This window comes from Macaca nemestrina, chromosome 2 (assembly GCF_043159975.1).
Source record: "Macaca nemestrina isolate mMacNem1 chromosome 2, mMacNem.hap1, whole genome shotgun sequence".
Lineage (NCBI taxonomy): Eukaryota > Metazoa > Chordata > Mammalia > Primates > Cercopithecidae > Macaca > Macaca nemestrina.
In genome coordinates, this window is record NC_092126.1 from 162,089,076 (window position 1) to 162,114,567 (window position 25,492).

The following is a 25,492-nucleotide window of genomic DNA, read 5'->3' on the forward strand; positions in this document are numbered from 1 at the left end:
TCAAATCAGGGTGTTTAGGGTATCTATCACCTCGAACATTTATCATTTCTTTGTGTTGGGAACATTTCTAATCTTCTCTTCTAGTTATTTTGATATATATATATATTAACTATAGTCACCCTACTGTGCTATCAAACACTTGAACTTATTCCTTATATGTTTGTAGTCATTAACCAATCTCTTCCCTGCCTCCCCCAACTCCACCTTCCCAGGCTCTGGTACTTATCTCTGCTCCATGAGATCAACTTTTTAAGCTCCCACATGAGTGAGACTATGGGATATTTGTCTTTCTGTGCCAAACTTATTTCACTTAGCATAATGACCTCCAGTTCTGTAAGATGGGCAGCCAGGAAAGGCCTTACTGAGCTGATGTTTGAATTGCGAAGTTATGTAATCATTGAGATGAGTATACATACAATGGGCCAGCTGAGTGCACGGTAAGATTCAATAAATTCAAACTAACATTATTCTTATAGCCTAGAGAGTGCCTGAAATGACAGGTCACTGGGAGTTGGCTACTTTCCCTCCCTTTCCTTGGGGTTTAAGGAGAGCATGCGTGCTTTCAGTCTTTTGCTGGAGCGCTTCACTGACACCCATTGCAGAGCCTGAGCCCTCAACTCTCAATCTTTGCTTAGGTCCTGGCTCAGGCTCCACTTTGTAAGAGGCACCTTTCTAGTAGTCACTACTCTCTCTCTCACAATCATGTCCTTACAGACATCGCTGATCCTCTTTCACACTGACACCGGGTTCTAGTTCGAGTTTCATCACTAAGTCGCTGTTTGACTTTGGGCAAGTTACTTCTGTGGTTAATTATTTTTCATCAACAAAATCAAAAGGTCATATTAGACGAAGAACTAAGAGGCTCCAGTATTTTTTGACTCTAAGAGTCCCATATCCCCGACTCCCTTCTCACAGCTCATTCAACAATCCTAATGGCAGGGGGTGCCCGCAGTCTCAAGTCTCTACGGAAGCCCAAGCCGCAGTCTCGGTCAGTCACAGCCTACTAAGCGGAGGAATTAGACGAAACCAGCATAACCACCTCACACTGAGAACACCTGACCTTTCCCAGAACGCCCGCCCACTCGGCATTTCCTGTCCCTCCCCAGATCTTCTTCCGGGGCACCTACTCGCGTCTAATCACGCCCCTCATTCACTCTTTAGGGTCCATTGGCTGTTTCTTTGAGGAAGCGGGGCATCTTCTGTCGTTGATTGGTTTCCGTCATTGTTGATAGGTTGGTAACAAACAAGGCGTGCCTGGTCTCCCTGGTAACCCACTGCCGATAGTCCTGATTGGTCGGTGTCTTAATCCCATCTTCCGTCCCAACTGCTAGTGGCTGAGTCCCTGGCGGGGCGCGGCGGTGGAAGGTGTTGCGTACGGGGTTCCCGAGCTGACGTGGCTTGAATTGGGAGGGGGGCAGCTGAAGCCTCAGGCGGCAGCGCTTCTAGGTGAGTGGGGGACGCTCCCCAACTCTTCCCTCTGCGAGTCCAATAACAGTCACCCCCGCCAGAGGGGTCGCGGGAGCTGCCCAAGCAGCTACACTGAAGTCCCCTCCTCGCCCCGCCTCTCCCGGATTCAGTCCTGGATCCGGCCCTTCACCCGCCTCCTTCACCTACCAGGCCTCGTTCTAGTAGCCCACAAGCCTCTCGGCCCCACCGGAGGGCTTTCGGGGTCGCCCTGCGCAGACTTGGACCACTTGCTCACGGTCTGTCCCCTCCCCGGCACGTTTCTCCCCTGCGAGCGACGGGGAAAAGCGCCCAGGTCAGTCCTGTCCGCACGGCCTTGTTCCTGGAGCGGCCTGCCTAAGTCGGCCTCGGTACGCAGCCGCTGACGTCGGAAAGAACCTGCCGGGCCCCTGTGCTCAGGCCCTAAACAAACTTAGTGTCCCGAAGGGGAGGCGGGACCAAAAGAAATCAAAGGTCTTGAGGGCGGAGATCACAGAATCATTGGCGATATTAATGCAAACGGAGGCCTGTCCAGTGATCCTGCTAATGCTAATGGGTTACTGGAAAGATGAGAAGAGAGGAAAGATTCCAACGATCCCGTCAACACGAAAATCCCAGGAATCAGAGGTGGGCAGGCTGTTAGAGAAAAAGGAACCTCGAGGAGAGTTCTCGAGGAAAAATAACTTGGTTTGATGGTGTGGAGTCTGTTTAATCTGCACAACCGGAGTGTGAAAGGGAGGGTGAGTCCCTTGAGGAATGAGGAATATATTTGTCTGACTTATTTAAAGAGCTCCAGTTGGTCTGCGGGGAGCGGACACTTTGAGAGTGGGACAGGGATATTTAAAATCATGAATAAGTACTTTCAGTTTTTGAGATAGTTGGAAGCTGGCCGAGCACTTAAAGGACCTTCTTACAGTTCTGTGCAAGATGCAGGCAAGTGGAGGGCTTTTTACAGAAGGGCCGGAGGCCTTTCCAAAAGCGTGAATTTATAAGATTTAGATGGCCAGAATGGTTATGAAGGAGCAAACTCAGGAAATATTCTATTGGAAAAATGGCAGGATTTGGTTTTGTAATGGATGCAGGAAAAAGTTGAAGAGTACTCCAAAGTTGCAGGCATTGTACATTAACTGCTTCATAGCTTTTACTTTTCATCGCTTGACCACAGAATGACCATTTAATGTTTTTCTCTTCACTGCATTAATTTTTTTTACAACCACAGTAGCTTCCAAACCTTTTTAATTGCACTCCCCATCAGTAAAACATTTTTGAGCATGCATCTCCCCAAATATTGTATGTTTAATTATTCATAGTGTATGACTACCACTGTAAATATGTTGTGTATAATATGAAATATGCAAAAGTATAAACTTAAAAGAATGAAATTTTTAAAAAGCCTTGTCCACCCTTTGGGACCTCCCAATCCAATTTGACAATCACGTAAAGATACTTCCTTGTTTTTCAAGAAGGTCGTTGGCATTTCTGGCATCCAGACTCTGGAATGCAGCCTTTCTTAAAAATAATCTTTAGAAGATTTTTTTCAACCTTCTGCTTGAGATTTATAGGCCCCCTTTCTTTTTCTCCCTTTGATTAATGGATTAATTAAAGGGATGTTGACTTTATCCTTGTTTATAAAATAAATCATTCATTAATTTCTCTAGGTTAACTACTATTAGGAATACCACTGATCATTACATACCAGTCTGTGGTTAGAAACCATTATGTAAAAGGAGACTAGGCTCTATGTTGCTGTATTTTTAATTAAGCTATTTTAAGATCAGCTACATGCTTTTGATAAAAGGAAATTTAATACAGAAGGATACAATGTAAAAAGAAAAGTCTTTTTCTTTTCTATCTACTGATCTACCCATCTCCATTCCCCACTTCCCAGAAGTAAGCACTGTAAATAATTTCTTGGTTATATTTAAGAAATTTTCTGATCATAATAAAGCACATGATAATACATACCCGCTTCTGTCTTTCCCACAAGTGGAATGCTAATACACATGCTATTCTACGTCTTTCTTTTGTCCTTTCATACTGTGTATTAGGCACTTTCAATATCCATGGGTATAAAACTGCTTCATCCTTTTAGATGGCTACATGGCAGTCCTTTGTAAAAATATAAAAATTATATTTAGCCTGTCCCCATTGATGGACATTTAGATTTTCAGTCATTAACCATCAAAACACTGCTGTAGTGAACATCCATGTATATATATCCTAGGTCCCTTGTGTGAACCTGTCTGTAGTTTAAACAATATGGAATTATTTGGGGCCATATTACTATGAATCATTTTAGTTTACGTACTGCTTAAAAAAATAAAAAGTACTTACCTAACTATTAACATAATGCCCTTGTCCCCTCGTTCTGTTTTCAACCTGAGTGAAGAATATTGGGTAATTTCAGAAAATAAAATTTTTTCTGTGTGTCTTCACCCATCAAGAAGCTTTGTCAAACTATGTGACTGGGGAAATTACTTAACATCCTTCTGCCTTAGTTTACTCACCTTAAAACTGGGAATATTGACAGTACTCCCTCTTGCATTTGTTTTAGGGATAAAGTGAGTTAAGCCAGGCGCAGTGGCTCAAGCCTATAATCCCAGCACTTTGGGAGGCAAAGGCGGGTGGATCACTTGAGGTCAGGAGTTTGAGACCAGCCTGGCCAACGTGGTGAAACCCCCCTCTCTACTAAAAATACAAAAAGTTAGCCAGGCGTAGCAGCGGGTACCAGTAATCCCAGCTACTCGGGAGGCTGAGGCAGGAGAATCGCTTGAACCCGGGAGATGGAGATTGCAGAGAGATCGTGCTCTGCACTCCAGCCTGGGTGACAATAGTGAAACTCGGTCTCAAAATAAATAAATAAATAAAGTGAGTTAAATAATGAGAAGTAAGTTATGTATAAAGATATTGGAGCAGTGCTTGGCTGGTCATGCTGTGTATGTATGTTATAGCTACCACTTACTTTTAAATTTGTTTAATTAAAATAGTGGCGTCTGCATCATGAAAAATAGTTGTTCATTTTCTAATTGTAAAATTATGTCACAATATCGAATATGTTATTTTCAGCCATACAGCACTACCTATTAGCCCCTCAACTTGGTTGAAAATCATTTTGAGATTTAAAGAATTAAGGACAGCTACTGAGGCTTAACTAAATAAGCACGAAATAAGTTTCTGGAGTCACCTCAACTGAAACCTAACCACCTTCTCTGTGTTTCTGTGGGAAAATATGATTTAAATTCCAAAATAGATGGCGTGTGTGCATATACACACAGGCATGCACTCACTGTCTTCAGTTATTTTGCTTATTTTCCTGTGCATGTTGTTCTGTTTTCTGTGACTAGGGACATGCTTTATATTTCTTTTTGTATTTTTATAGTTCCTAGCATAATGCTCAACACCAGGTGGTTGTTGTAAGAACAATTGTTGATAACAGTGAAGACTTGGAGAAAATAAAACTTACTTAATTCTAGTGCCACTTTAACACATAAGTGTTAAGGTCCTTGTGAAAGCTGTGGCCAGCATAGACTTTGAGGAATTGTTTTATTTGCCGTAGTGTTTTATGGAATCCCTGGCCTTGGCATGATGCAGCTTCTTATTGAGCCAGGACTGAAAACTCAGTTCCTTGGCTCCCAGTTTAGTGCACTTCTCACTATGTCACCTGCTTTCCTGTGGATCTCTGAGATTGTTGAATCAATCTATGAGAGACTCCTTTTGTCTTGCCTGAACTGGTACATCTCTAGCACTCTCCCAGATTTTTATCTCATTTAAATATTAATCTTTCCTTCCTTAAAATGTACATATTTTTAAATGGTTATGTGAGAAAAGTAATCTGTTTTTCCTTTAAATAGCTTTTTATTTTATTCTATTAATCTTTTTTATTTTATTCTTTCTTTTTTTTGAGACAAAGTCTTGTTCTGTTGCCTAGGCTGGAATACGGTGGTGTGATCATAGCTGACTGCACTCTCAAACTCCTGGGCTCAAGTGATCCTCCTGCCTCAGCCTCCCGAATAGCTGGGACTACAGGCATATGCCAGTATGCCCAGCTAATTAAAAAAAAAAAATGTTTGTGGAGACAGGGTCTCACTATGTTGCTCAGGCTGGTCTTGAACTCTTGTGCTCAAGCCATCCTCTCACCTCAGCCTTCTAAAGTGCTGGGATTACAGGCGTGAGCCACCCTGCCTGGCTGCTATTGTATTATGTATTTAACTGAGGGACCTTGAAATGTCTTAATTTCTAAGTGTCAGTTTTCCCTCTATAAAATGGGGATGATGATAATACTTATCTTGCAGATTTTGTTAAGATTAAAGAGTATATAAAGTGCTGGTACACTTACTTACATTTAAATTAAATGTTGCTCAGTAATTGTTGCCATTAATATTATCATTATTACCCTGTGTTCATGTGTATGTGTTCTTCGTTTGCTATGATATTCAGTGATACTCAGTAGGATGCTGGTGGGCACGCTTCTTTCTGGGGAGGGTCAATCAGAAACTCATGTGGTAGTGGTATGGGTGTCCATAGTGGATTTCATAATAATTAATGATATTTGAATTACTAGAATAAATCCACTTGGTGATCATTTTTTTCAGTATCTAGTCAGATTCAGTTTGCTAATATTTTATTTAAAATTCTAATTAAAATGTATTTAGAATGTTGGCATCAATATTTGTAGGGAGATGGTTTGCAATTTTTCATTTTCTTTTTCTATATTTTGGAGCAATATAAATAGCAACTTCTATAGCACTTAGATTCTCTCATTTTTGACCATTGGGTAGAATTTTCTAATAGCAACTATTCCTGGTGTTTTAGCATTGGTGGCTTATTTTATAATTTTTCCATGGAAATTTATGTATTTACAATTTCTATTCCTAGAGGTATTAATTTTGATTAACTGGGTTTTTTAAAATTATATTTTAAATTCTAGGGTACATGTGCACAACGTGCAGGTTTGTTACATAGGTATCCATGTGCCATGTTGGTTTCCTGCACCCATCAACTCTTCGTTTACATTAGGTATTTCTCCTAATGCTATCCCTTACCCAGCCCTCCACCCCCTGACAGGCCCTGGTGTGTGATGTTCCCTGCCCTGTGTCCAAGTGTTCTGATTGTTCAATTCCCACCTATGAGTGAGAACATGCGGTGTTTGATTTCTGTCCTTGTGATAGTTTGCTGAGAATGATGGTTTCCACCTTCATCCATGTCCCCGCCAAGGACATGAACTCATCTTTTTTTATGGCTACATAGTGTTCCATGGTGGATATGTGCCACATTTTCTTAATCCAGTCTATCACTGATGGACATTTGGGTTGGTTCCAAGTCTTTGCTATTGTGAATAGTGACACAATAAACATACATGTACATGTGTCTTTATAGTAGCATGATTTATAATCTTTTCGGTATATACCCAGTAATGGGATGGCTGGGTCAAATGGTATTTCTAGTTCTGATCCTTGAGGAATTGCCACACTGTCTTTCACGTGGTTGAACTAATTTACACTCCCACCAGTAGTGTAAAAGTGTTCCTATTTTGCCACAACCTCTCTAGCATCTGTTGTTTCCTGATTTTTAATGATCGCCATTCTAACTGGCGTGAGATGGTATCTCATTGTAGTTTTGATTTGCATTTCTCTGATGAACAATGATGATGAGCATTTTTTCATGTGTCTGTTGGCTACATAAATGTCTTCTTTTGAGAAGTATCTGTTCATATCCTTTGCCCACTTTTCGATGGTGGTGTTTGCTTTTTTCTTGTAAATTTGTTTAAGTTCTTTGTAGATTCTGGTTATTAGCCCTTTGTCAGATGGGCAGATTGCAAAAATTTTCTCCCATTCTGTAGGTTGCCTGTTCACTCTGATGGTAGTTTCTTTTGCTGTGCAGAAGCTCTTTAGTTTAACTAAATCTCACTTGTCTATTTTGACTTTTGTTGCCATTGCTTTTGGTGTTTTAGTCATGAAGTCTTTGCCCATGCCTATGTCCTGAATGGTATTGCCTAGGCTTTCTTCTAGGGTTTTTATGGTTTTAGGTCTAACATTTAAGTCTTTAATAAGGTTTAAGGAAGGGATCCAGTTTCAGCTTTCTACATATGGCTAGCCAGTTTTCCCAGCACCATTTATTAAGTAGGGAATCCTTTCCCCATTTCTTGTTTTTGTCAGGTTTGTCAAAGATCACATGGTTGTAGATGTGTGGTGTTATTTCTGAGGTCTCTATTCTATTCCATTGGTCTATACATCTATTTTGGTATAAGTACCATGCTGTTTTGGTTGCTGTCGCCTTGTAATATAGTTTGAAGTCAGGTAGCGTGATGCCTCCAGCTTTGTTCTTTTTGCTTAGGATTGTCTTGGCTATGTGGGCTCTTGTTTGGTTCCATATGAACTTTAAGGTAGTTTTTTCCAATTTTGTGAAGAAAGTCCTTGGTAACTTGATGGGGATGGCATTGAATCTATAAATTACTGTGGACAGTATGACCCAGTGTGCTATAATTCTTATTCATATATATTCAAATTATACTTTTAGCCAATAGGAACCTGTGTCCTTTGAAAGCTTCCTATTTTGTATGACAAGATGTTTCAGGATCATTTTGTACATTTCCACTTTAGAACTAGAATTAGCCATTTCTCTAAGAAAACCTCCTTTTAAAAACTTTTTAAAGATGGGAACGAGTATTTCAAGACCCCAATCTAGGCACTAGAGATATTCATTGCTTCTCAATTTGTCATTACTTTTAAGCCTTTTCAGTGGACAGAGCTAGGAAAATATGTGAACAAATATAAAATACTGAATTGTCATTTCACACTGTTCCTATTCAGATTCAAAGATCAATACAAAGTTTGTATTTTGGGGTTCTTAATTTCTTCTGTATTATATCTGTATCTTCTTTTCATAACTGAAAATACAGAATTAGTATATCCATAATTACTCATTTGCTTTAACTCTACATTTCACATATAGTAATCTAGGAGTAGTGATACTAATATCAGCACCACAACCACTTTAGACGAGATCGGGTGTGTTCAGGGTAGTATGACCATAGACAACTACTTTTAATTATTGAAAACTGTTTAAAAAATATTTTTTATTTTTTGCATATGCTATTCACATTCTTCCCAATTTTTTTTCATGGTTGTCCTATATATTGTCAGAGCATATAATTATTACATACTATGCTGTCTCTTCCTCAGTCTTTACTTAGTCTTAATTCTGTTAATGACCTTATATTTAATGCTCACCACTAGTTCTTATAATGATGTTTCTTTAGTCATTTGGAGTGTCTCAAGTTTTGCCTCTAATAAATTCTTTAGGAAAGGCTTAAGGGAATATTCATATTTCATGAATTTTCTTGCTTGTTCATAATATTTTGTCTGTTTTTTATATCTGAAGGTTATGTTTGCCAGAAATAGAATCCTTGGCTCACTTTTTTCTTTTCTTGAATATCTTAAATTTGTAACTCTTTTTTTTTTTCTGGCAAAAACATTGCTGTTGAAAAATCTAATGTTTTCTTTTCTTTATCTTACTAGTCATATGATCTTTGAGCCTAAATCCTAAAGGATTTTTTTTTAAGTCCAGTAATTTTACCAGACCATTTTGTTGGTCATTCTGAGTTGACATTCTGAGGTACACTGTGGGCTCTTTCAAGATGTAGTTTCAAATCTTTTTTAAAAAAAATTCAAATGAGTATTCTTGGATTATGGTTTTTCATATTTGTGCTGTTGGTTTGCTTTTCTTCTTCAGGGAATCCTGTTATTCACATTACTTCAGTATTTATCAGTTTCTTGCAAATCCTTTGTAACTCTTAATTTGTTACATTTTTAAAAAATAAACAGATAATTAGGAATTATTTCAGATCACTACAGAAAGTTTACTACAGAAGATTTGCAAAGATAGTGCAGAAATCTGGTGTATCCTTTGCTTAGTATTCCCTAAGATTAACATGTGACATTAGCAGTGTACAAAATTAAGAAACCAGCATTGTACATTAATATTAACTAAGCTCCAGACGTTCACATTTCACCAGTTTCTCCATTAATGTCCATTTTCTGTTCCAGGATTCAATTCAGGATATCATGTTGCATTTAGTCCATTTCTTTTTCTTTTGTTTGTTAAATATGAAGACAATTGTAGAGTCACATGCAGTTGTAAGAAATAATACAGAGCTCTTTTACACACTTTGTTGTTTCCTCCGGTAACATTTTGCAAAAACTAATACATAATATCATAATTAGGATATTGAGATTGATATATTCCCCAGTTTTACTTGTGTATTCATTTGTATATTCATTATATATGTCTGTGTGTGTATTATTAAGTTCTGTAGTATTATATCACCTGTGTAGGTTCCTGTATCCACTGCCATAGTCAAGATATTGAACAGTTGCACCACCACAAGGATCCCTTGTGTTACCTTGTTATGACCACAGTCACTTCCCACCCCAACCCCTGTCTAACCACTGGTAACCACTAATCTTTCCATTTCTAGAATTTTGTCATTTCAAAAATGTTATGGAAGTATGGAATTGTATAATATGTAACCTTTTGGGATTGGCTTTTTTTTTCTTTCAGTGTAGTTTTCTGGAGATCCATCTAAGTTGTTGGGTTCATCAGTAGTTCGTTCCTTTTTATTACTGAGAAGTATTCCATGGGATGTATGTACCAGTTTGTTTAACCATTTCCCGGTATATAACAGTTTGTTTAACCATCTATTAATACAAATAAAACTGCTATGAATGTTTATATACTGCAGGTTTTTGTGTGAACTTAAGTTTTCTTTTCTCTAAGATAAATGCTGGGGAATAGAATTGAGGGTCATAAGGTAGTTGCATGTCTAGTTTTTAGGTCATTTCTTTTTGATTTTTAAAATTATCCTTCATTTCAACTTTGCTTTTTTTTAATGGCATGGTTTGTTATATTTACTCATTTTCCTTTTCCTTCTAGTTTTGTCTTCATTTCCAAAATGATTTTTTAAATTTTTCAGTCACTTCTTGTTTTCACTTTATTTCTGGGTTTTTCTATTTCTGGTGTTTATTTTTTCACATCTTATGTCATTTTAAATGCCTTTTAGTTCCTTAAGTAGATTTAGGTGGTTATAGTTTTGAACTGTGTTTTGAGCATGGCTCTCTGACATGCTTCCATTTTCTGTCTGGATGTTATTATGATTGTTTTCCTCCTTTTTTTTCCTTCTAGTAACGTATCTGAAGTGTGATACTTTTCAGTTGCTGTTTTTTTTTGGGGGGGGGGGGTGGGGGGTGGCAGGGTCTTACTCTGTCACCCAAGCTGGAGTGTAGGGGTGTGATTATGGCTCACTGCAGCCTCCACCTCTTGGGCTCAAGCAGTCTTCCCACCTCAGCCTCCTGAATAGCTGGGCCTACATGCATGGGCCACCATGCCTGGCTAATATTTAAAAAAAAAATTTTGTAGAGATGGGATCTTGCTATATTGCTCAGGCTACTCTTGAACTCCTAGGCTCAAGTGGTCATCCCACCTCAGCCTCCCAAAGTGCTAGGATTACAGGATGAGCCAGCACGCCTGGCCTCAGTAGTTCATTTTTAATATGAATTTAGTGTTGCTGAACTTTTAGAAAGAGATTTTATACAGCTTTTCTAACTTGATAAGGTTTCTTCTTGTGCTGTTTTCAGACATTGTTCAACTATATGGCAGCTGATTTCTCAGATTTCCTGCTTTTCTTTCCTTGCCACTTTTACCCGCTCTTTATCTGGACCTCCTCTTTCCTTAGTCACTTAATTTTAATTCTCCTCTTAGCAGATTCTCCTCAGTGTGGGACCCTATCCTGCAAGAGAGCCCCAACTCTTCAGTTCTGAGAATTTATAATAAAGGTCCAGACTGCCTCAGCTCTTTCAGCCCTTGTAGGCCCCTGGCAGGTACCTGTTACTGGAATGGGAAGACTCCTCCTTATATCAACTACTGTTCTGTAATTGGCTTGGCACATTTGCCAGTGAATGCTCACTGGCTCTTTTGAGGTCCTCTTGGTGTCACACTCCTCTGGCTTCCCTCAGTTTCCTCCCAGTTAAACACCAGTGACACCCAGATCTTGTGACTGTTGGTGGTTTGTCTATATCCACGTTTATTTTGGGGTTTGTAGGAAACTTTGTAATTTTTTGGTGAAGGCTGTGCGTGGATCTTTTGTTATCTAGTTGCTTTGTCTGTTTTTATGTGGGAATAAAGGAAGATACAAAATCCATGGGGCCCCTTGCTACTCCCATCTTCTCAGAACCCCATCAGTTGGTTATTTTGTTTTCTTTGTTCCCAAAGTGGTCTGAAAAATCTGAAGATAAAGTGATTCTGTTTGATAAGTTAGGTTCCATTATGATTTTCTTTGATTAGTAGAAATCTGTATGTTTAAGAAACTCTTTAGTAATGGTATTCATTTCCTTCATTATATACCAAAAAAAATATGATCTCTAAAGTTAAAAAGAAAGTTTAGAATCTGTATACTGCTGAATTGTGATTTTTTTTAACCTGACTATAGCTGTGGTTCTCATACCTTGAATAAATAGTTATATATGGCCCTGTGTACTCATGTATGACACTGTGTTGCCCTTCCAGTATTTAGATATGAAGTTATATATGCTCCTGCATTGCCTTCCTAGGGAACAGTTCACTTTTTCTATCTCTGTCTCACATATCTTTTCCAAGTGATGTGCTACTTAGATTACCCAAGACAACCTATTAAAAAAACAGATATTTCTCATCACTTCTTTCTTAAAAACCATGGCTGTCCTAAACACTATTATTATCCCCAGTAGGAGAAAACTGTAGCAGAGCCTAGTTTCATTTAAGTGTTTATTTTGTACAATAGTTTTTATATTTCTTCCTGCTGAGGGTGTTTTTTGTTGTTGTTGTTCTTGGTTTTGAGACGGAATCTTGCTCTGTTGTGCAGTGGTGCGATCTTGGCTCACTGCAACCTCTGCCTCTCGGGTTCAAGTGATTCTCCTGCCTCAGCCTCCTGAGTAACTGGGATTACAGGCACGTGCCGCCACACCTGGCTAATTTTTGTATTTTTAGTAGAGACGGGGTTTCACCACGTTGGTCAGACTGGTCTCAAACTCCTGACCTTGTGATCAACCCGCCTCAGCCTCCCAAAGTGCTGGGATTACAGGCATGAGTCACTGCACCTGGCCTCTGATGAGGGTTTTAAAATGTTTTACATTTTATTACAAAATGTAAAATTAGGCATAATCATGTAAACTAATACTATGCACAGTCCAGTTGTATTTTGATTTTTCCTATCAAAGCATTAATATGCTTCTCACTTTCATGAACTTTATGGACTAGCAGTTGACACTGATCTGAATATGTAGCCTACACAGTGGTTATAAAAGTAAATTGATTTTGGAATAACTTTAGATTTACATATAACTTGGGAAGATTAGATGGACAGTTATTGTATACACTTTATCTAGCATCCTCTAATGTTAACATTTTACACAGCCATGGTAAGTTTTTCAAAACAAAGAACACAGGTGCAATGCCATAAACTAAACTATAGGCAGACTTCATTCAGATTTCACCATTTTTTCCACTAATGTCCTTATTCTGTTTCAGAACCCAATCCAGGATACTGCCTTGCGTTTATTTATTTATTTATTTAGAGGCAGGGTCTCACTCTGGCACCCAGGCTGGAGTGCAGTGGTGCGATCTCAGCTCACTGCAACCTCTGCTTCCCGGATTCAAGTGATTCTCCCATCTCAGACTGCCCAGTAGCTGGGACTACAGGTGCATGCCACCACACCCGGCTGATTTTTGTGTTTTTTAGTAGAGATGGGGTTTCACCATGTTGGCCAGGCTGGTCTCGAACTACTGACCTCAAGTGATCCACCTGCCTTGGCCTCCCAAAGTGCTGGGATTACAGGCGTGAGCCACTGTGCCCGGCCTACTTTGTATTTAATCAGCATGTCTCCTTGTCTTCTCTCATCTGTGACTGTTTCTTAGTTTTTTGTTGTTTTTCATTACTTTGACAGTTTTGAAGAGTATTGGTCAGGTATTTCTAGAATGTCCCTGAGTGTGGGCTTTCCTACCGTTTTCTCTTGATTAGACTGGGCTTACGGGTTTTGCAGAAGAATGCCACAGAGATAAAGTACCCTTCTCATCACATTATATCAGGGGTTACATGATATTACGATGATTTATCACTGGTGATGTTAATCTTGATCACTTGGTTGAGGTGTTGGTTGCCAAGTCTCACCACTGATGTTGCTATTTTTCTTTTTTCATATTCTAGTCTTTGGAAATGATTCACTAAGTCCAGCCCATACTGAAGGAGAGTGGAATTCAGCTCCACTTTTTAGAGGGGGTCGTAGCTACATAAATTATTTGGAATTCTTTTGTAAGGAAGATTTGTCTCTATTATTAATTTATTTAATTTATTTATGTCAATATTGACTGATGGATATTTAATTTTTTATTTGGGTTATAATCCATATAATCCAATACCATTGTTATTTATTTTGCGACTCAAATTATTCTAGCATTGGTCATTGGGAGCTCCTTCAGGTTGGCTCCTGGTCACATACCCCATTTTTTTTCTTTTCCTTTTTTGAACACTTCCTTACTTTCTAGCTCCCTGCCCCAACCCTAGATAGGCAGCCATTTCTCCAAGGAGCCCTAGTTCCTTTTATTGGAGATTTGCATTTAGAAATCAAGATCTAGATGCTGGATGCACTCATTGCTACCGAGGTGTTACTGTTTCTAGGAGTTTTCAGTGGACACAACTAGAATATATATTTCTCTGTAATAACTGATTATTTATAATGCATACATATCTATACTTATTTCTGCATCTATCTATTTACATATATATTAAAATAAACATGAGTTCATACTGATATCTCTGACTCTAATCCAGTACCATGGGGTTTATCCTAGCCTTCTTGCCTTGTTTATTTGTAACTTCTTTCACTGATGGTAAAAAACCTGAATCTCATTATCTACAATTTACTTACTCGTTTAACTCTAGTGTACAATGAAGTAGTTTCAGAATTGCCAATCCATACCACTGTGAGAAAGAAATTTACCAACTAGAGTACAGTGTTTATGTCAGTTCTTTTTGTCTTTATCCTTATAGTACCCAGTCAAAACACCATTTTTGTTTCTTAGGTTAGCCCCATCTCCTTCAGTGCGGTTATATCATATATTTATAATATAGTTAGATCTATTTGTCACAGTCTGCATTCCATTTTTGGAACTCCTGACATCCTGGGTGAAGTTTTAAAAAAATTGTGTACAATTAAGTTGCTCTTTGGAATGTACAGTTCAGTGAGTTTTGACAAATGCACATGGTTATGAATTTACCACTTCAGGATCATACAGAACAGTTCCTTCACCTTAGACATTCCCTTGTGTTGCTCTTTTATATTCAGCCACATCTCCTTCCCTCAAGCCCTGACAGCTATGTTTGTGTGGGTTTATTTCTGGACTTGTTCAAAATGTTATATAAGTAGAAGAGTATGGTGTGTATCTTTTAGTGTTTAGCTTATTCCATGTAGCAAAAGGCATTTTAGGTTTAAGTATTGTGTTGTGTGAATCAATAGCTCATTCTTTTGCTGAGTAGTATTCCATTGTTTGGATGTGCTACAGTTTGTTACTCATTCACTTGTTAAAGGATATCCTGGCTATTTTCAGAATCTGTGATTATGAGCAAACCTACTATAAACTTGGTTAGATGCCTAGGAGTGGGATTGGTAAATGTACGTTTAACTTTTAAAGAAACTGTCAAACAGTTTTCCAAAGTAGCTGTACCATTTTGTATTCTAATCTGCAGGCACTGAAAGTTCCTGTTGTTCTATATCCCTGCCAGCATTAAAAAATACATATTTTAGCAATTCTAATAGGTAGGTAGTGGTATTTCATTTTACTTTTAATGAGTATTTTCCTAATGCCAGATTAACTTAAGCATCTTTTCATATATTTATTTACCATCCACGTATCTTCTTTGGTGAAGTATCCACATCTCTTGCACATTTCTTTATCAGGTGTTTTACTTTATTGATGTTGAGTTGTGTTTTTTTTTTTTTTTTTTTTTTTTTTTTTGAGACGGAGTCTCGCTCTGTCGCCCAGGCTGGAGTGCAGTGGCCAGATCTCAGCTCACTGCAAGCTCCGCCTCCCGGGTTTACGCCATTCTCCTGCCTCAGCCTCCCGAATAGCTGGGACTACAGGCGCCCGCCACCTCGCCCGGCTAGTTTTTTGTATTTTTTTTTAGTAGAGACGGGGTTTCACCGTGTTAGCCAGGATGGTCTCGATCTCCTGACCTCGTGATCCGCCCACCTCGGCCTCCCAGAGTGCTGGGATTACAGGCTTGAGCCACCGCGCCCGGCCGATGTTGAGTTTTAATGTATTTTTATTTTTTTTATTCTGGATACTAGTTATTTACTGGATATGCTATTTGTAATATTTTCTCCTAATCTGTGACTTGTCTTTTTTTTTTTTTTTTTTTTTTTTTTGAGACAGAGTCTCGCTCTGTTGCCCAAGCTGGAGTGCAGTGGCATGATCTCAGCTTACTGCAATCCCTGCCTTCCAGGTTCAAGCGATTCTTGTGCCTCAGCCTCCCGAGTAGCTGGGACTACAGGCATGCACCACCACGCCCAGCTGATTTTTGTATTTTTAGTAGAGGTGGGGTTTTGCCATGTTGGCCAGACTGGTCTTGAACTCCTGGCCTGAACTGATCGGCTTGCCTCAGTCTCCCAAAGTGCTGGGATTACAGGTGTGAGCCACTGCGCCCAGCTTCAATGACTTGTCTTTTCATTTTCTTAACATCGTCTTCACAGAGCAAAAGTTGTATGTTTTGATAAATTTTTAATCAATATTTTTTATAATGTATTGTGCTTTTTTGGTGTCTGAAAGCTCACTGCCAAATTCAGCATCACAAAAATTTTCTCCTGTGTTTATTTCTGAAAGCTTTACATTTTAAGTTTAGGTCTTTGATCCATTTTGAGATATGCTTTGTATAAGGTGCGAGTTGTATGTCAAGGTTCACTCTTCTGTAGATGTCCAATTGTTCCATAACCATTTATTGAAAAGATTGTCCTTTCTCAACTTAATTGCATTTGTACCTTTGTCAAAAATCAGTTGACTCGATTTGTGTGTGTCTATTTCTAAGCTCTCCATTTTGCTCCATTGATCTGTGTGTCTGTACTTTCACCAGTGCTGCACCATCTTGTAATTGTAGTTAGTAATTTCCACACTCCTTGCCTTTTCATATGTTTTAGAGTCAGCTTTTTGATGTTTACTAAAAGCTTGATGGGATTAAGTTTGGAATTGCACTAATTTTATAGATCAAAATGGGGAGAATTGGTACTTTAATATTATAGAGTTCAAATGCACATATATGTTCTATTTCTACATTTATTTAGATTTTTTATTTCTTTCTCAGTTTTTCAGTAGTTTTCAGCATTCAGCAAATATTTGTTAGCTGTCTACCCAAGTCCTGCTCTTCTTTTTCAGTGCTGTTGTAAATGGTATTCCTATTGGTTTCAAATTCCTCTTGTTCATTGTAATGGGAATGCAGCTGACTTTTTTTTTTTTTTGAGATGGAGCCATCTAGGCTCACTGCAAGCTCCATTTCCTGAGTTCACGCCATTCTCCTGCCTCAGCCTCCCAAGTAGCTGGGATTACAGGTGCCTGCCACCACACCCGGCTAATTTTTTGTGTTTTCAGTAGAAACGGGGTTTCACAGTGTTAGCCAAGATGGTCTCGATCTCCTGAGCTTGTGATCCGCCTCGGCCTCCCAAAGTGCTGGGATTACTGGCGTGAGCCACCGCACCTGGCCTGCAAGTTGACTTTTATATAGTGACTTTGTATCCTGCAACCTTGCTAAATTCACTTATTCTAGGAGTTGTTTTTTAAGGAAAGTCTACCTGGACAATCATTTTGATAGTTGAGACAGTTTTATTTCTTCCTTTCCAATTTGTATGTCTTTTCTTTTTCTTGCTTGTTGCACTGGCTGGGCAACTCCAGTATAGTGTTAGATAGAAGTAGTAAGAGACAACATCTTTGCCTTGTTTCTCATATGGTGAGAACATTCAGTTTCTCACCAGTAATTATGAGGTTGGCTGTAAGTTTTTTAAAAATGCCCTTTATTAGGTTAAGGAAATTTACTTCTATTCTTAGTTTGCTGAGAATGAATTATTCTCATTGTGAATTCATAATCATGAATAGATATTGAAATGTATCAAATGCTTTTTCTGAATCTATTGATATTATATGGTTTTCCTCATTCAGTCTATTAATATGGTGAATTACATTGATTTTCATATTTTGAATTAGCATTACATTTCTCGAACCCCACTTGGTTGTGATGTATTATCTTTTTATATATTACTGGATTTAGTTAGCTAATATTTTATGGAGTATTTTGAATATTTTGTTGACCGTGACTATGAGGAACATTGGTCTGTAGTTTTCTTGTAATATCTTTGTCTGCTTTTAGTATTAGGGCAATGCTGGTCTGGTAAAATAAGTTAGAAGGTGTTCCCTCCTTTTCTATCTTCTGGCATATATTATATAAAATTGGTATTATTCCTTAAATGTTTGTTGTTACTTGCTAATGAAGCCACCTTAATCTGGAGTTTTCTTTTTTTAGAAGGTTTTTAATGTATGAATTCAATTTCGTATTTATATGTGTATGTATATATATGAGTGTGTGTGTGTACACACACATGCACTCACACACATCTACTCATTTATATTCAGGTTCTCTATTTCTTCTTGAGATTTGGTAGCTTGTATCTTTCAGTGAACTGACCCATTTTATCTACATCAATGAATTTAAAAGTATAGGGCTATTTGTAGTGTTTATTATCTTTTAATGTATATGTTAGATCATTAATGATGTTTCCTCTTTTATTTATGATGCCAATAATTTATGTCTTCTCTATTTTTTTCTTGGTCATCTTGACTAGAGTTTTATCAATTTTATTGATCTTTTCAGATAATCAACTTTTGGTTTTATTGATATTCTCTATTCTATTTTTATTAATTTCTACTCTGATTTTTTTTTTCCTGCTTAGACACTGGCTTTAATTTATTCTTCTTTTTCTAATTTTCTACCGAAGAATTGTAGGTTACTGATTTCTGTCCTTCCTCCTTTTCTAATATATGCATTTAATGCTGTACATTTTGAACAAAGTTTATATTTAAATTTTAGCAAAACCACATGGTTTATCAAGAAAGCTTTCTGAAAGAATGGGGTTCATGGGGCACATAAAAAGAAAAATGTTGCAGTATCATGGAGTTTATTTGAACAAATGGGAGAAAATAACTGTCTGGCAGAGGAAGAAAGAATAAGAAATTCATGTTTGGGTGTGTGCCTATAGTCTCAGCTACCCGAAAGGCTGAAGTGGGAGGATCGCTTGAGCCCAGGAAGCAGAGGTTGCAGTGAGCTGAGATAGTGTCCCTGTACTCCAGCCTGTGTGACAGAGCAAGACCCTGTCTCAAAAAAAGAAAGAAAAAAGAAATTCATGTTTGAAAGTGAAACTACTATGAAAGAAGGGCATTAAAGATAAAAATTACCTTTAAGGTGTATTTAACAATTATATATTTATATTTAACATTGTATTAATGTTTAATGATTAGGTACTTGTATTTTATTTTAGAAATGATGTTAGTGATGGTGATAACCTCTGTACAATTGCCACTGAAAAGAACAATGTGTGACTACACTGTAAGTACTCAAATGCCTTTTTGAAGACATCATTGTGCTGCAGACTGTGTCTAATACAAATCACCTGTACAGTTTTCTTTTTTCATTTGCGGATGATATGGTTATCAATATAGGAGAAGCCTATGTTCATTTTGCTGATTCTTAGTTTTTTTTTCCCCCTTCTTTTCCTGCAGAAATGCTGAGCCGATTATCAGGATTAGCAAATGTTGTTTTGCATGAATTATCAGGAGATGATGACACTGATCAGAATATGAGGGCTCCCTTAGACCCTGTGAGTAGTTCTGTTCTGATTTGAACTGGTAAGACATATGCTCTGTGTTCTTCTAAGGAAAATAATTTAAGATAGAAGGGTGTGAGAAGCCTCCCTGGTGCTAGTTGAAGCGAGGATTTAGAAAAATACTGAAATTTTATAAGTGATCCTTGTAAGTTTTTAGCTTAAAAGCCACAGTGATGGGAAACAAGTCCTGAATACAATTTGAAAGGACTTTCTCATTTGTCTCCCTGGGTCTTGTTTAGTGCCAGATTGTTTTAAGTCCTTTGTTCTCATCCTTGGCTATTCCTGTTCCACAGGAAAGGTCTAAGTGACAAATGGGGAAACTGGAACACCTTTTGGGTGTCAGAATATCTGTTTGCTTTATAACTTCATTTACCACTTCTCTTATAGTTTGTATTATATTTTCTTTTTTTTTTTTTTAAGATGACACAAATTGGCAGTATGTATTATATTTTCTGAAGTCCACATAAGGAATTAATAAAAGTCCTTAGTTTTCTGAGAAGACAAGAAGTAATGCTTAGTGGTTAAGAGAGTTTTACTTAACTACTCTCTAACTTTTGGCCTTTACCCTTACTGGTTTATGATTTTTGCTTTTCTTTATTTTTCTCTTAGGTAAAATTAGGATGATAATACATGGGATAATGTTTGTAAAATGTTTAACATTTATAAAATACTTAATACATTGTAATGGCTATGATAATGATTATTATTGGATCAGAGTTAGATTCTTGAGTTAACAAGAATATGAATTGGGCAAAACATAAGAAGTTGGAATGAAGAAACTCCTATTAGGAAACTAACACCTGGTGCATTGGCAACTTTTTTCCTAAATATTAGGAATTGCACCAAGAATCTGACATGGAATTTAATAATACTACACAAGAAGATGTTCAAGAGCGCCTGGCTTATGCAGAGCAATTGGTGGTGGAGCTAAAAGATATTATTAGACAGAAGGATGTTCAACTGCAGCAGAAAGATGAAGCTCTACAGGTACTATTGTTTTTATCCTTTCTTGTGGAGCGTTTGATAAAGGACAGATGATACACTACTCACTTTGATTTTTGTCTCCACTTAGATTATTAGAGAATCTAATGATCTCCCTAGTACTATAACCTTATGCCTACTGAAAATAACTTTTGGACTGGGCGTGGTAGCTCACACCTGTAATCCCAGCATTTTGGGAGTCTGAGATGGGAGGATTTATTGAGGCCAGGAGTTCGAGATTAGCCTGGGCAACATAGTGAGACCCTGTCTCCACAAAAAAAATTTTTTTAAAAATTAGCTAGGCATGGTGGTGGGCACCTGTAGTCCCAGCTACTCTGGAAGCTGAGATAGGAGGATCATTTGAGCCCAGGAGTTAGAGGCTGCAGTGAGTTGTGATTGCACCACTGCACTCCATCCCTGGTGACAGAGAGAGACCCTGTCTCTAAAAGTAATAATAATAAAAATAACTTTTAGTATGTGCTAGATAAGAGGTAAATAAACATTTATGTATTTACCATCATTGTTCTCGGGCAGGAAGAAAAAAAAGCTGCTGATAACAAAATTAAAAAACTAAAACTTCATGCGAAGGCCAAATTAACTTCTTTGAATAAACACATAGAAGAAATGAAAGCACAAGGAGGGACTGTTCTGCTGACAGAACCTCAGTCAGAGGAGCAACTTTCCAAGGTATGGTGACTGGGTATAGTGTGTATTTCCTAAGTTGAAAAAACCTACGAATACAGCAGATCTTCACCAATCACAAACATTTAGGATGCTAAAATGATACAGCACTAAATAATGTTTTGTTTTTTTTGTTTTTTTTTCTTATTGAGCTTATAGTTCAGCTGGACTGTAGGCCACACACAGGGAGAATGAAAGGCCTACAGAAAACATGGATATGAAATGCCAGTTGTGACCTAGACTTTCAGGGAATTAAAAAAGGCTTACAGGAAGAAATAAGTACTGAAGTGAGGCATTTAGAGAGGAGGGAAACCTACCTTTTAGAAGCGTTTCATCATTGATTAGAAGATTAAACTATGTTATCTCTAAGGTTTCTTCCAGCTCTGAAATTTTTTAATTCAGTGACTTAACACAGAATATTCTGTGTCCTCATATAGTCACATAGTGGTGGATTAAAGCTTCATGCATGTGGGCTGAATCAGCTGAATTACCTTGGACTCTCTAAAAGGGAGGCTCTCTAGGTTTATGACTGCAGCCAACAAAGCAGTTTAAGGTTGGAGATACAGAGGAGGAGTAAGGAAAGTACTGCCCTGTGAGGAATATTGTCCCATTACTCAAATTTTCATTATCTTTCCTCTATGGTTAAACTCCACATATTCACATTCAGTTAGATATTTAGAGAACAAGAAACTTCAGTTTTGTGGAGAGTTTGGTACAGATTATATGGAGGCAGGCATATCACATACATACTGAAATTATAGAGTGAGCCTAGACTTACTGTGTGTAAGAAATCTTTTTATTTTTTTAGTTTCATTTTGTTTTACTCCTTGACCCACTAGTATCCTTAGTTCTTGGGAAATGAGATTTTAATCAATTTTCTAGGCACAACTCTTGGGATCACTAGTTAGTGACCCAGTTCCTGCTTAGTCTTTCCTCTCAGGGGCTAATGATCAGAGGACATTACTTTTCCTGAATTGATAACCTTATTTAACTTCTTGAAGCTTATTTTAAAAGCTTTTCTCAATCTTCTCAAATAATTTCATCTTGATCCTTCTTTTCCTTTTGGTTTTTCCTCTGTCAGTTATCTTCCCCTCACTGTGGTAGCACCAGCCTCTCTCCTCGTATTGCTTTGTTCCCTCCAGCTTCTCCTCAGCTATGATGTCAGATTTTTAAATTACCCATTTTATATTCTGCTTTTTAATTTAATTTTTAGCTCTGAGACCTTAAAGAAATCAATGTCTTAGAGCTCATTTTCTTCTTCTGTTAAAGAAATGATTTCTAAGTTTCAGCAATCAATCATAGCAACCCTTTAACTATTATATACTCAATACAGAGCTAGGTATTCTGTGGAAAGTATAGTTGCAGAAATGACAACAGTCCTCAGGTGCTTGACTGACTTATGTGAAAGTATACAAGTATTCTTTGTAATTCCAGCAAGCAGAAATAGCTTTGTTTAGGGGGTTGGGAGGGACTAAATTTATAGTGAGGCAGAATCTCAGTCTAAGGGAGAGCTTTTGGAAAAAAAAATAGATTATTGAAAAATTTGGATTTCCCCTCACTGGCTCTTTTCTGACGTTTTGCTTCTCACTTAACAACAGCTATAATTTCCTGAGCTCGCTCCTTGATTCTTCAAGGCAGCAAGACTTTGGGTTTTCTATTAAGGTTTAGTCCTGCATGGCACTGACTGGTTTTGCCCTCAGAATAAAAGCTGTCAAAATGGGACACTTGGTGCCATTTCTTCCAATTATCACATCCCCTCCAGTATCTTCCTGCTTTTGGTTGCTCTCCAGTATTTTCAGATAGCTGTTTTCTATGTTGTCCACAGTTTTGGGTTCACATGCTTGGTGTGAGGAACTGTTTGGCCATACGAAAACTGGACAACCCTAAGATTTCTCATTTGTTAGATCAGCTGGTTTTTCTTGCTCCCATCAGTTTAATAAAATTATAACTAAATGGTTGTAAATGAAAAATTAGAAGAAAATATCAAATATATATTAATTGTAATTCTTTTAAATAATGACTTTATCTCCTGCATTTTCAGCATGACAAGAGTTCTACAGAGGAAGAGATGGAAGTAGAAAAGATAAAACATAAACTCCAGGAGAAGGAGGAACAAATCAGCACTTTGCAAGCCCAGCTTACTCAGGCACAGGCAGAACAAGCTGCACAGGTAGGGATGGAATTTACTTCATAATCATTAGGTTAACGAATCACTAAAACCAATGGATTATTATGTGACAAATACATTTTTCTAGATGCACAATGGGCATTTATCTATGTATATATCAGTCTCCTTTTCTTCCTTTCTTCTTGTCTGGTAATTTTATTAGAATATGCTTTGGTGGGCCAGGCGCGGTGGCTCAAGCCTGTAATCCCAGCACTTTGGGAGGCCAAGACGGGCGGATCACGAGGTCAGGAGATCGAGACCATCCTGGCTGACACGGTGAAACCCCGTCTCTACTAAAAAAATACAAAAAAAAACTAGCCGGGCGAGGTGGCGGGCGCCTGTAGTCCCAGCTACTCAGGAGGCTGAGGCAGGAGAATGGCGTGAACCCGGGAGGCAGAGCTTGCAGTGAGCCGAGATCTGGCCACTGCACTCCAGCCTGGGCGGCAGAGCGAGACTCCGTCTCAAAAAAAAAAAAAAAAAAAAAAAGAATATGCTTTGGTGTTTGTCATTTTTAGTTGTTATTTGTAGATACCCAATATACTCTTTCAATACATCTTTTCACACATTTTAAGTTTGTTTTTTTGTTTGTTGTTTTATTTCACTTTAGGCGTTCTGTTTTTTGTTTACTTTTGTGTTTTTTTTTGTTTTTTATCTTCTATAGTGCAATGAGTTTTTCTGTTATATTGGATTTTTCATGAGTTCAGTCAACTTCATTTCTGATTTTTCTAAATCTGATTTATGTTTTTCTCTCATCTCTGTATAATTTTTTTTTCTTTTCTTTTTCTTTTTGTTTTTTTTTTTTTGAGACAGGGTCTCACTCTGTTGCCCGGGCTGGAGCGCAGCAGCATGATCTCAGCTCTCTGCAACCTCTGCTTGCCAGGTTCAAGCAATTCTCCTGCCTCAGCCTCCCGAGTAGCTGGGATTACAGGCATGCACCACCATGCCTGGCTAATTTTTTTGTATTTTTAATAGCAATGGAGTTCCACCATGTTAGCTAGGCTGGTCTGGAACTCCTGACCTCAAGTGATCCACCTGCCTGGGCCTCCCAAAGTGCTGGGATTACAGGTGTGAGCCACCATGCCTGGCCTGTATAGTTTTCTTAATTTTTAAAAACTTTTTGAAATAGATTGCAATGTGGATTGTTTTTTTTTTTTTTTTTTTTTAGTGTGCCTCTGGTATGCTTTTATCACCTATAATCATATCATTCTGCTCCTTAGTTTTGTTTTTAATTTATAATAAAAGAAATTTAATTTAATTTAAATAGAAGAATTTATTTCTTACATTTATGGAGGCTGAGAAGTCTAAAGTTGGGGGACTGCATCTGGTGAGGGTCTTCTTGCTGATAGGGCTCTCAGTGGTGTCGCAAGGCAGCACAAGGCATCACATAGTGAGGGGGCTGAGTGTGCTAATTGGCCAGCTCAGGTCTCTCTTCTTCTTATAAAGCTACCAGTTCCCTTTCTATGACAACCCATTAATTCATTAATCCATGAATGTGTTAATCCATTCCTGAGTTCAGAGACCTCCTGAACCAGTCCTTTCTTAAAGGCCTCTTGTCACATTGGGGATTCAGTTTCAACATGAGTTTTGGAGAGGACATTCACACCATAGCCTTCCACCCTTGGCCCTCTAAAACTCATATTCTTCCCATATGCAAATACGTTAATTCTATCCCCGCAGCCCCAAAGTCTTAGCTCATTCCTGCACCAATTCTTCTGTGAGCCTATGAAATAAAAACATATTACCTACCTCCAAGATACAATGGTAGGACAAGCATAGGATTCACGTCATCATTCTAAAAGGGAGAACTAGGCAAAAAGAAAGAGAATAACAGACCCCAAGCAAGTTTGAAAACCAAGAGAGCAGACATTGGGCCTTAAAATTCCAGAAAACCTTCTTTTACTCCATTTTCAGCATCTTCTGTACAGGTACAGGGGTTGGGTCCCTAAGACCTCAGGCAGTTCTGCCCCTATGGCTTTGCTGGGCTTCATCCAGCCAGCAGCTCTCCCAGGCTGACTTTGCATTGCACACTGGTAGCTCTATAGTTCTGGTATGGCAGTGGTAGTTCCACACCATGGTTCCACTAGGCATGGTTCCACTAGTCTCTAGTGGAGACTCTGTAGGGCAATTCCAACCCCTCATTTCCCCTTGGCATTGCTCTAGTGGGGCTGTCGCTGGTGGTTCTGCCCTGAGACAAGTCTCTGCCTGAGCCCCCTGACTTATCCTTTGACATGTGAGTGGAGATTACCAAGCCTCCACAGCTCTTGCTTTCTGT

General features: G+C 38.3%; 1 protein-coding gene across 11 annotated transcripts in view; it reads left to right on the forward strand.

Annotated features, from left to right (window-relative positions):
- Window positions 1-1,212: 1,212 nt before the first annotated feature.
- LOC105470301 (golgin B1) overlaps window positions 1,213-25,492 on the forward strand; it is a 90,391-nt gene continuing 66,111 nt past the window's right edge. For 7 of the 11 annotated variants that reach the window (XM_011722141.3, XM_011722146.3, XM_011722147.3 and 4 more), the window contains exons 1-5: window positions 1,213-1,446; window positions 19,288-19,385; window positions 20,226-20,378; window positions 20,907-21,059; window positions 23,095-23,223. In XM_011722141.3, coding sequence (XP_011720443.2) covers window positions 19,290-19,385; window positions 20,226-20,378; window positions 20,907-21,059; window positions 23,095-23,223 — 531 coding nt within the window. In that variant the 5' untranslated portion in view covers window positions 1,213-1,446; window positions 19,288-19,289. The other 4 variants (XM_011722142.3, XM_011722143.3, XM_011722145.2 and 1 more) reach the window with 4 other exon arrangements.